The 14,508-nt window shown below is 32.0% G+C and overlaps 1 protein-coding gene across 1 annotated transcript in view; it reads right to left on the bottom strand.

Annotated features, from left to right (window-relative positions):
* mtDNA-helicase (mitochondrial DNA helicase) overlaps positions 1-14,508 on the bottom strand; it is a 42,464-nt gene continuing 27,956 nt past the window's right edge. The window contains exons 7-9 of the mRNA XM_075374272.1: positions 9,386-9,574; positions 5,387-5,707; positions 1-350 (exon numbers count right to left, since the gene is read on the bottom strand). Coding sequence (XP_075230387.1) covers positions 171-350; positions 5,387-5,707; positions 9,386-9,574 — 690 coding nt within the window. The 3' untranslated portion in view covers positions 1-170. The remainder of the gene's footprint in view (positions 351-5,386; positions 5,708-9,385; positions 9,575-14,508) is intronic.

Here is a 14,508-nt window from a genome sequence, read left to right as displayed (position 1 = left end):
TGTTTGTAGCTAAGGCTACAAACAAAAAGTATATGGAATTTATTTAAAGAAGATTGTAATACATACATATAATTAAAATTATAAATTAACAAGCATGTCAGTTTTAAAAGTTACTTTCTATTATACAATGAACATTGGTAAAATTTAATATCACAGTTTCCTTCTGTTATTTATTGCAAAACGTGCAGATCATTAATCAATGGAATATCTGGTGAAATATTTTCAGTTTCTTGATTATTATCAGATTTTTTTGATTGTCTTTTATCAAATTTAGTAGAAAAGCACAGAGTTTCTTTATCAAATTCCAATGGTATAAGGCCAAGATCACCAGAAAACCTATTTTTTGCTATCTGCAAAGAAGATAATTAATGTATTAAAATTCACTCAGAAGGTTAATTTTACTAGTAATGATAATTGTAATCTAAACAATCATCTAAACCTAATCAAATACAAATATACGAGGTCTGTAAAAAAAGTAAGAGATTAGTTTTTTTTTGGCAGCCAAAGTGGCAATACTGTAAAGTTACTAGTAAACATATGAACAGCTGATTTATATTAGGTATTAATATTTTTAGTCTATTGTTGCCACGTGAGACGTAAATCAATATGTTTACCGAGAAATTCTTGAAAGGTTGTGGAAAAGAATTGCCTGCGTGAGACCAGCCATCAAAGACAACTGGATGATGCATCACGACAATGCACCTTGTCACACTGCACTCTCAATTAATGAGTTTTTGGCAAAGAAAATATATTCCTGTAGTTTCTCAACCACCTTATTCACCCAACTTGAGTCCCTATGACTTTCTCCTGTTCCCAACTTTAAAACTTTAAAAAAACACCTCAAAGGATACCATTTTGGAACAGTAGAAAATATAAAAAATATGTAACTGACCATCTGAAGGATATTCTGGTTTCTGAGTTCCAACGTTATGAAGAATGGGAAAATCGTTTGAAGCGTTGTGCGACTTCCCAAGGGAACTATTTTGAAGGTGATAAGAGTCCATGTTTTAACTGGATTATAAATGAAACTTTTTCTGAACCAGTCTCATTACTTTATTTACAGACCTTGTAAAATATTACATCTAAAATTAAAAATTCTGTGACATGAAATACCAAACTTACATGTTTGCAAAGAAAGTAGCTATCACAGCATTTTCATATATTGTGCAACAGTTCATACTAAACAGTAAATGGTAAAGAGGAGATTAGTAGAATGTATAAATCCCTTCTCCCATAAACCTAGCCTACTTAAAACATAGCATGTTTATGTGCTAGCTGCGTGTTCAGAACTAAACAAAGTGATGGAGTGTGATTGAAGGCCATACTAAAGACGCTGCGCAACACATATGTGCAAAGGTTCATCCAATTTTTGCACGGGTTTTTATTTTGCGACCGATCGGACCTTGAAAATAAAATAACCCTCGTATATCCAAACAAATAGGAGAAATTTGTCCAGTGAACTGAATATAAACTAACTTCACAGCATCATTTATCATCAAATCACACCTCACTACATCACATCTAGAGTTGTAACTTGGGACCCAATCTTACCACAGGTGACCCATTGACAGTCATCATGAAAGGTCTTTTTTCCCACCGGCTGAACCAAGCAACACCAGAGTTCAGAGAAGGCAGCATTTGGATATGGTGGGCTGGTACTTAGAAGATAACACGCAATTGGAAGCACTGGTATGCTCCAACACTACATGCACAAACAAGAAAAATACAAAATCTAAAATCAAATCAAAGCAAATCACCTACATTTCCACACACAATGTAAATTCACTCATGCAGACTGATAAACTAAAAATAATAACTAGCCTAATGGACCAACACAAAATTCTTATCATGGTTCTGCGGGAAATAAGAAAGATTAACCAGGACGACATGGAATCTCAAGGAAGAGTGTGATGAAAAGAGTCCCACAATTTGAAACAGGCTTTTTAGCTAGTCAGCCTCAAAATAATAAACTCAATACCAGAATTGAAGTCATAATCCCTAAGAATCTCAACACTCACCCTAAAAGTATCTAATAAATACACTGTATAATAAATGCCCATGCACCCACTAATAATAAAAACAACTCTCCAAAAAACCGTAAAGAAATAGAAAAGTTCTGGAATCTATCTGACGACTATAAATAACATCCCCAAACACCATGTTAAACAATTAATCAGAGACTTCAATGCTCAACTAGGCAGAGAAAGAGATACCGAAACATCATTGTAAAGTGGCCAGCCCAAAAGAAAACAAACAAAAATGGACAGAGACTCGTCGATCACTGCAGAAACCACAACCTAATCTTGAAATCCTCATATTTCAAAAGGAAACCTCAAAAACTCAAAACTTGGAAATGCCCCAACTACACTAAAGAAGAGTGGCAACTAGACCATGTCTTCATGAACAAACACCACCACAAGGAGATCTACAACATAGAAGTCCTCCCAGGAGTAGACACAGACTCAGATCACTATGTAGTCAAAATTAAATTAATTTACCTCCCAAAGAAAGCAATAAAACCAAGCCCCTAAAACTAAGAGAAATATGGACCCTACCCAACTAATCAAGAATCAAAATTACCAGAAACGTAACAATCACAGATAAATTCAAAGATCTAGTCAACAACCTTAAACAAATCACAAAAGAATTAGCCCCAATAAAATCCTGCAAAAAACATCAATGGTGGAACAGCGAATGTGACAAAAAAAAATGAAGAAAAGACCAATCAAGCATGGCTATTTCACTAATCCCCAAAATCAGAAACATCCTTACAAAATCTAGTAAAACAAAGGAAAGAAACCACCCAAACCCTAAGGAGAATAAAAAGACAATATCATAAAGTCAATAGAAGAAGAATTCAATAAAACACAGTTGAGAGACTACTACAAAACCTTTAAATATGAGCTCCAAAAATACAAATCCCCAATCCTACTAATAAAGAATTAAAATGGTAAACAGGTCCATAACAATAAAGACAATGTGGAAATCCTAGCTAAATACTTCAATAAACTCCTAAAGTGCGAAGAACCAACAGAACTCCTAAACTTCAACACCAACATCCCAATAACACCCACCAGAAAACATCAACCCTCCCATGGTAAAAGAAGTCTCCAAGCAGTGGGTGAGATGAAGAATTACAAAGCAGTGGGAGAAGATCAGACTTTTGTAGAGATCAGGAAACATGCAGGAAGATCAGCAAAAATTGCCCTTCATAAACAGCTGGATTAAAGAAGAACTACCAGAACAATGGACAACAGCTCTCATCCAATTGCTACACAAAAAAGGGGACATAACAGACCCTAAAAATTACAGGAGAATTTCACTTCTTGACACAAATACAAAATTCTTTTAAGAATCATCCTCAACAGGATCGGTTCACAACTCGAGAAAAAACCAGGAGAATACCAGGGAGGTTTCAGACCCTGGAGGAGCTATCCAGACTAGATGATGAGTCTCATGTTAATAATGGATTACAACAGGAAAAGAGACATGGTGATAACATTTGTAGATTTCAAGAAAGCTTATGACTGCATCCAGAGAATCCCTTCTAAAAATTCTAAGACACCTCGGACTACATACCAGATTAGTAAGCATGGTAAAACTGACCCTAACAAACACTAAGTTGAAGGTAAAATTCAGAGGCGAGCTCTTGGAACCATTTGAGATCAAAACAGGACTGCGCCAAGGCAATGGGCTCTCATCGCTATTATTTGACTGCACTCTACGACTTGGCACTGCTAGCAAATGACACCGACAAAGCTAAATCACAGATACTGAAACTTCAAAACATTGCAAATAAAATTGGCCTGAAAATATCATTTGAAAATACAGAAATTATGTCAAAAACCAACATGATTAAAAAAAGTAAACATAAATAATCAAAATAGTAACCAATTTAAATACTTCAGAGAAAATAAACAACCTAAACGAAAAAAAAAACCCGATTCAAATAAGAAGAAACAAACTAGCCAAAGCTAAAAAATTAACCTGGTACACTTACAATAAAAAGTGCCTATCAATAAAGGAAAAAATAAGACACTACAAAAGAGTTATAAAACTAGAAGCCACTTATGCAAAAGAAACACTCTTCCATCTGAACAAATAATCAGATAAGACAGACTTCAGAAACTAGAAATTAGTGGAAGAACCTGCATCAATAAAAAGTACCAGAAAGACGGGCAGTGGTGGATTGTGCCCAACAAATACTTGTACAAGAAGTTAGAATCAATCATTGATACCATGCATAAGAGGAGACTAGGATTCTTTGGACATATAATGAGGATGCAAGATTCAAGACTTCTAAAACAGCTACTACAATACAATCTCGACTTGAAACACCAAGAGAAGATGCAGATGGATCACATAAATAAAAGAATATCTGAAGGAAATTGGCCTTATACCAGAAGACACTACAGGTAAGATAAAATTAAACAAGAAAATCAAACAAAAACATTTGCTTCACACTCGTAAGAAAGAAAATTTACAACATGAACATTTTCAACACTTCTTTAGTGTGTATATTTACATTGTAAAATAATGAAATGTTTAGTTTTGTAGTATTTTTGTTATAATTCTCCGTTTTACTGACTTTACATATCTGCAAACATGTGCATTTGTGTATAACAGAACAGTTTTAGGTTATGTTTGTTTTTTATTTTCTGCTTTTGCTGTCGCTACAAATTTCATACAAAGGTAGCAGGGGATATTTTACCAGATGTTGGGGCCAGCAGCAATGTTGTGAGATTGTCTTGTGAAGTAACATAGCACAAAAATAAAAATTTTTTTGATTAGTATTACACTTCTTTAAATGTAGTGATATATTTAAAATTTCAGTGGAATATTTTCACTTAGGAACAGAATTCCTAAGTGTAAATTGCTTACAGATGAAGAACTAAAGAAAAAACCGCATGGTTTTTCAGAAGAGTGTTCCTGCACTGTACATGATGTAAATGTTAGTTCTGTTTTATTTAAAGACAACAACTATGTTCTATGCTTGTCTACATTTGTTGGTGAGCTTCCAAAAGAGACAACTGAGCCATGTTACAATAGGAAAGTAAAACATCATGTAGACATTCCTATTAAAGCTGCAGTTGTTGAATGTAATAAACATATGGGTTATGTTGATGCACTAGAGAGTAATACTGGGAGATATCACATTAATATAATATCAAGAAAAATGGTTCTAAAGGTAAAAAGATAAAGGCTAAATTTTCATCAGTTTCCCGAGAAAAATAGAAATAAATATTTTTTAAATTATTTTTTGTCAGCCTTATTTTAAATTTAAAAAACTTATATGTTTTTAAAAAGTTGCAAATTTAAGGGTAATGATAATGTAATAAGAAAAAACTTTTTGTTACATAGAATGAAGTAAATTTTATAATACAACCTGTAGATATTTTTTAATTTTTAATGACTGCAACATTTTTTGCTGTATTATAAAAACATTATCGGCTTCCTGAGATGCTTTTGCTCCTCCAAATACAGAACTAACAGTCAATTGTTCCGCATCTCTTTCTTTACGTGGATGTATTACAAGTGTAACATGGCAATTATTTGATGTTGCTAGATTACGAAATGCAGCTATAAGAGCATCTTGTCGATAAAATCTATCAAGATTTGTTTCACTATCCAGCATACCCAGCATAAATTGTACATTGTCTATTATAACATGTGCAATATCGTAAACATATGATGCATGTTCCACTGCCTAAAATAAAAATAAATAATGAATAAATTATTACAACAATGGCTATTAAAAGAATAAAATTTAAAAAAAATTAATTAAAATTTTTCTACACAAATATTAATTAGAGCTACTACCTATTTTTTACAGAGGGTTTTTTACAAAATTATTATGATTCAAACTTACTATTTTCTTTTGTAACCAAATTATGAGTATAATTGATAATGCAATTAAGAAATTAGATCAGTTCCAAAAGCATGCAATTAATAAAATGTGTGTTAACATTACAACATAAATTGTTATTATCTCTAAAAAATGTGGACACCATATTACTTCCTTGTACGCCTATTAAATTACATATATACATTTTTTCCTGAACTTCATTTAAACTTCTCATTTGAAAATGAGATACAATCCTCCAATTCTTTAATAAAGTGGAGAGTTACACAATTTTGCCGGTCCCCGTGGTGTGAGTGGTAGCATCTCGGCCTTTCATCCGGAGGTCCCAGGTTTGAATCCTGGTCAGGCATGGCATTTTCACGGACTACAAAAATTGTCATTCATTTCATCCTCTGAAGTAATACCTAATGGTGATCCCGGAGGTTAAAAAAAAAAAGTTACACAGTTGCATTGTGGGGGACACCACATTGCATCATATTTTTTGTGGTGTCCGTATCAGCATTTTATATATTAATTTTGATTCATGTTACTCGAGTAAATGTAACTGAGAACGTGTTGGATCCATAACCACTCGCACAGTTCAAATTTGACTTCATATAAATTTATCTTTTTTTAATTTAAATATATTGATTTATTAATAATTATTAACCTCTGCAAAATTTTTTGAATTAAATTGAAAAGTACATAAAATTTTGTTTCACTAATAATGTCTGATTTTTTCAATGTTTTTCATTATTATTATCAAATTATTATTTATTATAATTTTTTTTTACAATTAGAGGTTAATAATTATTAATAAATCAATAATATATTTAGATTAAAAAAAAAGTTAAAAAAAATATATATATATATATGAAGTTGGATTTGAACGAATGCGCCTTCCGCTTGTAAAAACCAAATATTTCATTAATTAAGGTTTTATTTGGCTATAACTCGGAACCAATTAAAATAAGTAATTATATCATTGAAAAGCTCTCAATGAGGGCTTAATACTACTGTTAAGAAAAAGTCCAAAATCTAAATTTTTGAATTTTGGGCTTTTTTGGACACTTTTGGTCCAGTCGATTGCAATCAAAAGGGGAGATGCACAACTAGATGTTACAGCAGTCCTAAATTCAAAATTTCAACATCCTACAGATAATCATTTTTGAGTTATGCGAGATACACATATATGTGTACGTACAGACATCATGCTGAAACTAATCAAAATGTATTTAGGAATAAACAAAGATATTTCCATTGAAATCTGAAAAACTGAAATTTTTGGGATCACAATACTTCCTTTACTTCATATAAGGAAGTAAAAATAGTTTCAAAATGTTCCTGGAGTAAAAAAATCTGGATGTATATATTAAATTTCTTTCATTGTACTCTCTTTTGGCAAATGAACACTTTTGCCAACATTCAAAACGTTTTTGAACCAACTTATACTATATGTACTTCAGCTCCTACATTGTGTGTTGTGTTGGCAGATTGACAGTAATAGAACCTAACTGTTTATTTTCTATTTTTCAATATGTTTAATTTTGACTACATCCTGTAAGCAATGATGGATATCAACATATGTTTATTTCTTAACATTTTATCAAGTTGTACAATATTCTGTGAATAAAAAGAAAATCTAACACAACATTTTTGTTGTTCTTATCCACATAAAACTTCTAATTCCAAGAGATCACATAAGTTTTCATTGTGACTGCTTTCTTTTCTGTGTAGCATACCAAAAATCACCATGTGATTAAATTTTTTCCAGAATTCTTTTTTTGTCAGCCTATTTACATTTCTTTCTGATCTGCAGACTACATTTATTAAATGCACTGACATCCGTAATGCATTTTCAGAGTTTCTGGAGAATACTGTAACAACATCCCACAGATATTTCAACTTCTTATGCTATTTCTTCAGATTTCCTTTTAAAGAGAGTAGTTTGGGAAGTAACCTCCGTTTGGCTCTAAATAAAACACCTGCAGAGATAAAAATATTTTACTATGTACAACTTAAAGCTACATATTGTAATTATTTTTCAACATAGTTGCAATTTAAATTCAAGCATCTGTAATAGTGTTTCACTAGTTTACAAATACCTTCATCATAAAACTCAGCTGCCTGAGTATCCAGCCAACTTTTCACAGCATTTTAAAGTTTGTCATTGTCACTAAAGTGCTGTGATAAGAGTCATTTCATATGAGTGACGAGATGAAAATCACTCGATGCCAAGTCCAGGCTTAAAGCAGTAAAAGCATAAAAAAGTCCCATTGGAACTAATTTATAAGTTCTTGAGTTCTTTTAACACTGTGAGAACGAACATTGTCATGCAAAAAAAAAACAACACCGGATGACAGTATACCATGACATTTGTTCTAGATTACTCGCGTAAGTTTCTTCAAAATTTCACAGTGGGCTACTGAAGTAATCATTGTACCACGTTCCATAAAATCGGCCAGAAAGAACTACCTTGGCAACCCAAAACCAGTAGCCATAACCTTCCTCGCGTTTAGTGCAATGGATCTCTGTGAGCATTTTTGAAACCCATTGAGCATACACAATCTCGTACAAAACTGTATGAGAAATTTGCGGGAATTGAAAGTTTAGAGATGTTGAATCTTTGATTTTCACACACTTTTTCATCAATTTTCCTGACAAAATCATCATTCATAACAGAAGGCCTACCACTCTTCTCTTCTTCAAGGATGTTTATCCACGAAGACGAGAAGAATGCGATTGAAATGTGTGCAGTGTTGTAATGATGTTAGAGAAGGTCATTTTCAACACCTTATATAAACTATTTCAGTTATTGTAATATCCATTTCTATAAAATAATGAAATAAAAATATAAAGTAATAATTAAAAAGGTTTTGTCATTGCACTTCCATAATTCCAGCGCACAGCAACTTTCTGAACGCACTGCATCAATTAATTCATATGATATCCTGAAAATTTTGGAGATATTCATTGCAGCTTTGTTTAATGAAGGACATAGCCAACTTCATCATGTATTGTGAAGCAAACATATGGCTTGTAATAAATCTACATTGTCAGGCCAGGATGTGTTATTAATTAAAACCCAATAATAGAATGGTAGCTGAAAGATATCATCAAAGAACTGTTAGTTACAATAAAACTTCTATGGCCTGGCCTCAAACTATCAATCTCCTAAACAAGAAGGCAAGCAGCATTGATCCTCTTTTCTTTTTTTTTTGTTTAGCCACCGGAACCATCATAAGGTATTACTTCAGAGGATGAATGAGGACAATATGTATGAATGTAAATGAAGTGTAGTTGTACAATCTCAGGTAACCATTCCTGAGATATGTGGTTAATTGAAACCCAACCACCAAAGAACACTGATATCCACGATCTAGTATTCAAATCCATGATCTAGTATTCAAAGCACTGATTCTCTGCATCAATCTTGACACACACTATTATTATTATTGTGTAATTTTTTTATGAGTAACAAAATCCAGACATTTACAATCTGGAACTAATAAATGAAATTGTGAATCAAATTAATAATCTAACCTCAAGTACAACTTTTAATGGTTGTTGACCATGAAATGTCATAAAATGTAAAGGAAGTCGCTCAAAGCTATCAGCCCAATAATTTAACTTATCTGGATGCAAATCAAGTGGTAGCTGTACGTACTGTTGAAGCATGGTGCGAGCTAATCTTTGATTCCTTACTTCAAAGCTACCCCATAATGTTGATGCCTAATAAAAAAAAATTAAATTCTATTAACTTATAAAATGCAATTAATGATATATATGAAATTATTATATCAATAAAATCCCAAACCACAAATTTATTTAAATAAAAGCTTTATCTGAATTTGTCCAATATTATCCTTTTGCTTTTATATTAAAAAAAATTTTATAAAAAGGGTAAATCTTCAGCTGAGAATGTAATGTTTATTTTATAGTATGGTAGTGAAAATTGGTACTCAGAAAAAACTAAAACATATAGAAGCTGCAGAAATGGAAGTCCTTGTTAATGAAAAAGATTCTGCCACAGACTTCTCAATTTTAATTTCTCTCAATTTGTTTTTTTAACTTCCTTATTACTTACGTTGTGCTTTATGAATGCATAAAAACACATATATTTTTAAGAATTTCTTCCTAATTCCTAAATGTTTGGTACGGGTGAATTAATTTCTTTTTTTTTTTTTAATAAAAGTTCTTAAGTAGGTTTGTGCTTCTTCCTCTTGGTAGTTTATTTATTTCATCCTTCTTTACAATTTTATAACTTTGTTGAAATTTGTAATTTCTTTATAATTTTAACTATAAAATTGGACAAACTGTAGACAAATTCAGATATCTTGGAAAGATAATAACAGCAACTGTACTTGAAAAAGAAAGAATTAAAAGTAGGATTTGTAAAATGGAAACAGTTTATAGACTGACAGCAGATGTTTACAACAAGAAATTCTTAAGCTATAAAGCTAAACTATGACACTACAAAACAGTAATTTGCCCAGAAGCCTTATATGCAAGCAAGTGTTTAAGAAAGTTTAATGTAAGAAATCTTCTAAAAGAAGAATCTTAAGAAAGATTTTTTCCTGAAAGAACCTGAAACAATAGAGGATGATTATATCATAAAATCTAACAAAGAAATTTACCAGGAAATAAAACAATTAGAAGCGGAAAAGAAGAATGACATTTTTGGCCATATTTATAGAATGAGTTTTAACTTTTACAAAGACAGAAAAACAAAAATAGGTTGGCAATGGGTAATAAACAATGACAGTAAAACTGAATAAAAACTGGAAAAAAATAACAGATAGAATACAGTTTCAAAAAACAATTCAGGTTTCAAATTAGATAAAATGGAAAAAGCAAAAACAAGCACCCTTGGAAAAAATGAAAGAGTACAGGAACCAATGGAAAGAAGAAAGGCAATACAAAATCTAAAACGTTCTAATCGAAAGAAGAAAATTGTAAAATTTGTGGCAACTCAGGTTACCAGGGTATAAATTGTGTTCTAACTTAGTATTAACTTTTTTCTGTTCTTATTTTACTTTTGGTTACTTTAAATTGAATTTTTTTTCTCTTAGTAATTGATCATTCATTCATTTTTTAACTACACCTAGTTCCAACCAAAATAACAATGTCAATACATAAACCTAAATAATAATAATTCCAATACGTTTGTCTTCTCTTCTTGTACTGAAATTACAGCCTCAAATTTTTCTTTTATTCCTTTATATACTTCATTGACAAGCAAATTTAAAAGAATGGTCTTTGGGGCTAGACCATTTTTCTCACTTAATTCTGAACTGCAGCTTTCTTTTTGTAATCTATTATTTTTTTATTTGTTGTCTTCATTGTTGTGGGCAATTTTACTGATGGAGAAAATTTGCTTCTCAGCTTCTCATATTTTTCTAAAATCAATTTCTCTAGTCACCTCATTATCTGTTCTTTTAATTCTAACTGGTTACCACTATATATATTTTTAATAGATCAACCCAAGTACAGAATAATTGAAATAGGATGACTTACCTTATTCTATTACACAATCAGAAGTGCTTTTGCAAACTTGATTTGCATCTTCAGCTGCATACATATATGTATATACAGGGTGTCCCATATAAAACGCAACCCATCAATCACTCATCCATGAAATTTCAATATTCAAGCTTACTCCCCTACTTGTTACTGAAATGGACTCGTCCAACATCTGAACATCGCGACGACAGTAGAACACTACCGATAGTAACAACAATGCAATGATAATGTTCAGTGTATTGCTAGAGACAAGATGGTGTTTTCGCTAGATGAACGTGTTTTCATTGTTGAGTTGTACTTCAGTACGAAATCAGTGGTTGCTGTGCAAGATTTGTTTCGCCATAAATACCCAGATAAACCAGCTCCTAACAAAACATCAGTATTAAGGTTAGTTGCAAAATTTAGAGAGACTGGTTCTGTTAATAACAAGGAACACAAAAGATCTGCGTCATTCGTTATTTTTCACAGATGAAGCATGGTTTCATTTGGATGGCTTCGTAAACAGCCAAAACAGTTGAATTTGGAGTGCTGAAAATCTCCACGTTTATCACGAAAAACAATTACATCCACAGAAGTTGGGCATGTGGTGCACGATATCGCGGAAGAAAATAATCGGTTTTTTTTTTGAGTACACCATTAATGCAGAACAATATCAGGCTATTTTATTTCAGTTCATTGCACTCTTGGAAGAGGAAGACAGACACTGCTGGTTACAACATGACGGTGCGACATCGCATTACGCAGGTGCAACTTCTGATTTCGTTGAGGAATTCTTTGGTAATCGTGTTATTGATCGAGGCTTGTGGCCACCAAGATCTCCAGATTTGACTGCGGCGGATTTTCTATGGGGTTACCTCAAAGAAAAAGCCTACAGCAACAAACCACGAACACTTGAAAGTCAATATTGAACAAGCTGTATTAAATATCCAGCCACAAACTTTGAAAAAAGTTGCAAGAAACGCTGTAAAAAGAATTGAAGCTTGTAATCAAGAAGATGGCGGCCACTTCCAACATTTACTCTAAATGTAAGGTAATGGATGGTAATAATAAAAATTACATTTACATATGCCTTTTTATTATTTCACTACCTACAAATATAAGGTTGGGTTGCATTTTATATGGGACACCCTGTATATATATATATATTACAAAAAACATCATAAACTTGCAAACCATGATAACATAACACTTATTCACTTATAATTTTATGTTAAAAATATTTTTAAAACAATTAAATTTTATTAAAATATTTAAATTAAATATAACTTATCATCTTTAAAATCTTATATAAAAAGATTTTTAACTTTTATTTAAATTATAATTTTTTTAAAATCATAATCAAAACAAGAAATAAAAAAACATAAAATATAAAACATTGTTTAAAATTATAAAGATTAATCAATTAAGTTAAAATTAAAATGTAAAAATATAATTAAAGCAAAGATAAAAATTAAAACATTTAAAATAAATTTAAAAAAAACTTAAGAAAAGCAAATTCATGTGCCACCCATTTCACTGAATTTACTCTACTAACCATACTGAAAGATCAATTACTCAACACTATCATAAAAACAGATAGTGGTACTATCTACTGCAGCCTTTATAATACAGTCATCCTCATATACTGTTTGAAGGTAGATCATATTAAATTTATTCTTATGTTTATATATATAAAATACCTTTCTAAAATGTCAAAACCCTTATTATTCCCATCCATATTGCATTTTTTAATTTCTAATATTTTTAAGTTTGTCTGAATATCTGATATTGTGTGTTTATTTTTAATCAAATGATCTGATACATTTGAAAAACCAAATTTATATTTTTTATAACTTCTAAAATGTTCCATGAATCTAGTTTTAAAAGATCTAGTGGTTTTACCAATATAAATATGGGCACAATCATTACATACGATTTTATAAATACCACTCAAATTGTATACATTAAAAGTATTATTACACATAATACTTATTAAATGTTTTATTATGTGATTATTTGTCTGGTATGCAGGTCTGAACTTAAAGAAAGACAAGTGGTGGATGTCAGAAAATGTAGATGTGTCTTGTGCTGCTCTGCATTTTAGTGAATTTTGGAAGGTTTTTTTTTATTATTTACGGTTTTGAGGTTTGGATTTTGTTGGCGGAATGTTTTGGAGGTGTTGATGATGTGAAATGATTTTTGGACGACAAATTGTTTTTTTATTTTGAGTTTTTTGTTTTACACCTTATTGATTAGTGAAATAGGGTTTATAATTGAGTGATTTACTGCTGTATGAGTTTCTCCAGGGATGATATAGGTGTAAACAAGGACTTTAAAATGTTGTCTGCTTCTTGGTGAGTTATACTGTGAATTTTCTAAGTCCTGTGAAGAAATAAAAAGGGTAATCCTTTTTTTACTATATATCAGTTCCTCCTATTGGTCCTATCAAAAACTCCTTCCGATTCAATATGTTTTGGGTCATTCTCCAACTTTTGGCAGGGTGACCCCAAAATTTTTAACCCTTTTTTGGACTTATACATTTTAATTCTCCCCGATCCCCCAAAAAAACTCCCCCAGTTCCTCATATAAAACGGCTTGTGGGTGCTCAAAATATGCGGAATACAGCAGAGTTCATTTTTCAGGATTTGAAGGTAGATTGTATTGGTGAATAAGGAAGAAAATGGAGGAAAACGCTTTTAGGCCCAGGAAAAGCCTTCCTAGGTCTTCGGTTAGAGGAGAGGAGAGGCCTTCATCAAAAAAGGAGGAAGGTGGGCCTTTTGTGGTGGAGAAGCCAGGTGCTGTTAAAGTTTTAGTCAAGTTGCCAAGAAGAATGGGGTCTTTGGACCATATGTTAAAGCATCAGAGGGCAGAGGAAGAAGAGGTAATGCAACCACTGGTGCTATGTGCTTTTGAACAATTGTTGGACGAGATTGGCATGCAGGTTGGAAGGTTAGCTAAGTTGGTGGTGGCTAACGCTAAAGTGGAAATTAAGCAGTGCTCTTTGTGGCTGATTGAAAGGAGTTGAAGAGTGCGGGTTACTCTTGTGGAGTGGTGCCGAGCAAAAAGGTTGTGGAGGTGGCTATGCAAACGATGCAAGGGAGGGTAGGCGGTTGTTGGAACAACTTTAGGAGGGAGTGTTGGAAGAAGACTTTCCGGTGTTAAGA

The sequence above is a fragment of the Lycorma delicatula genome, chromosome 8 (assembly GCF_047948215.1).
Source record: "Lycorma delicatula isolate Av1 chromosome 8, ASM4794821v1, whole genome shotgun sequence".
Taxonomy (NCBI): domain Eukaryota; kingdom Metazoa; phylum Arthropoda; class Insecta; order Hemiptera; family Fulgoridae; genus Lycorma; species Lycorma delicatula.
The sequence above is the reverse complement of the archived record's forward strand: the minus strand, read 5'-3'. Positions and strand labels throughout refer to the sequence as shown.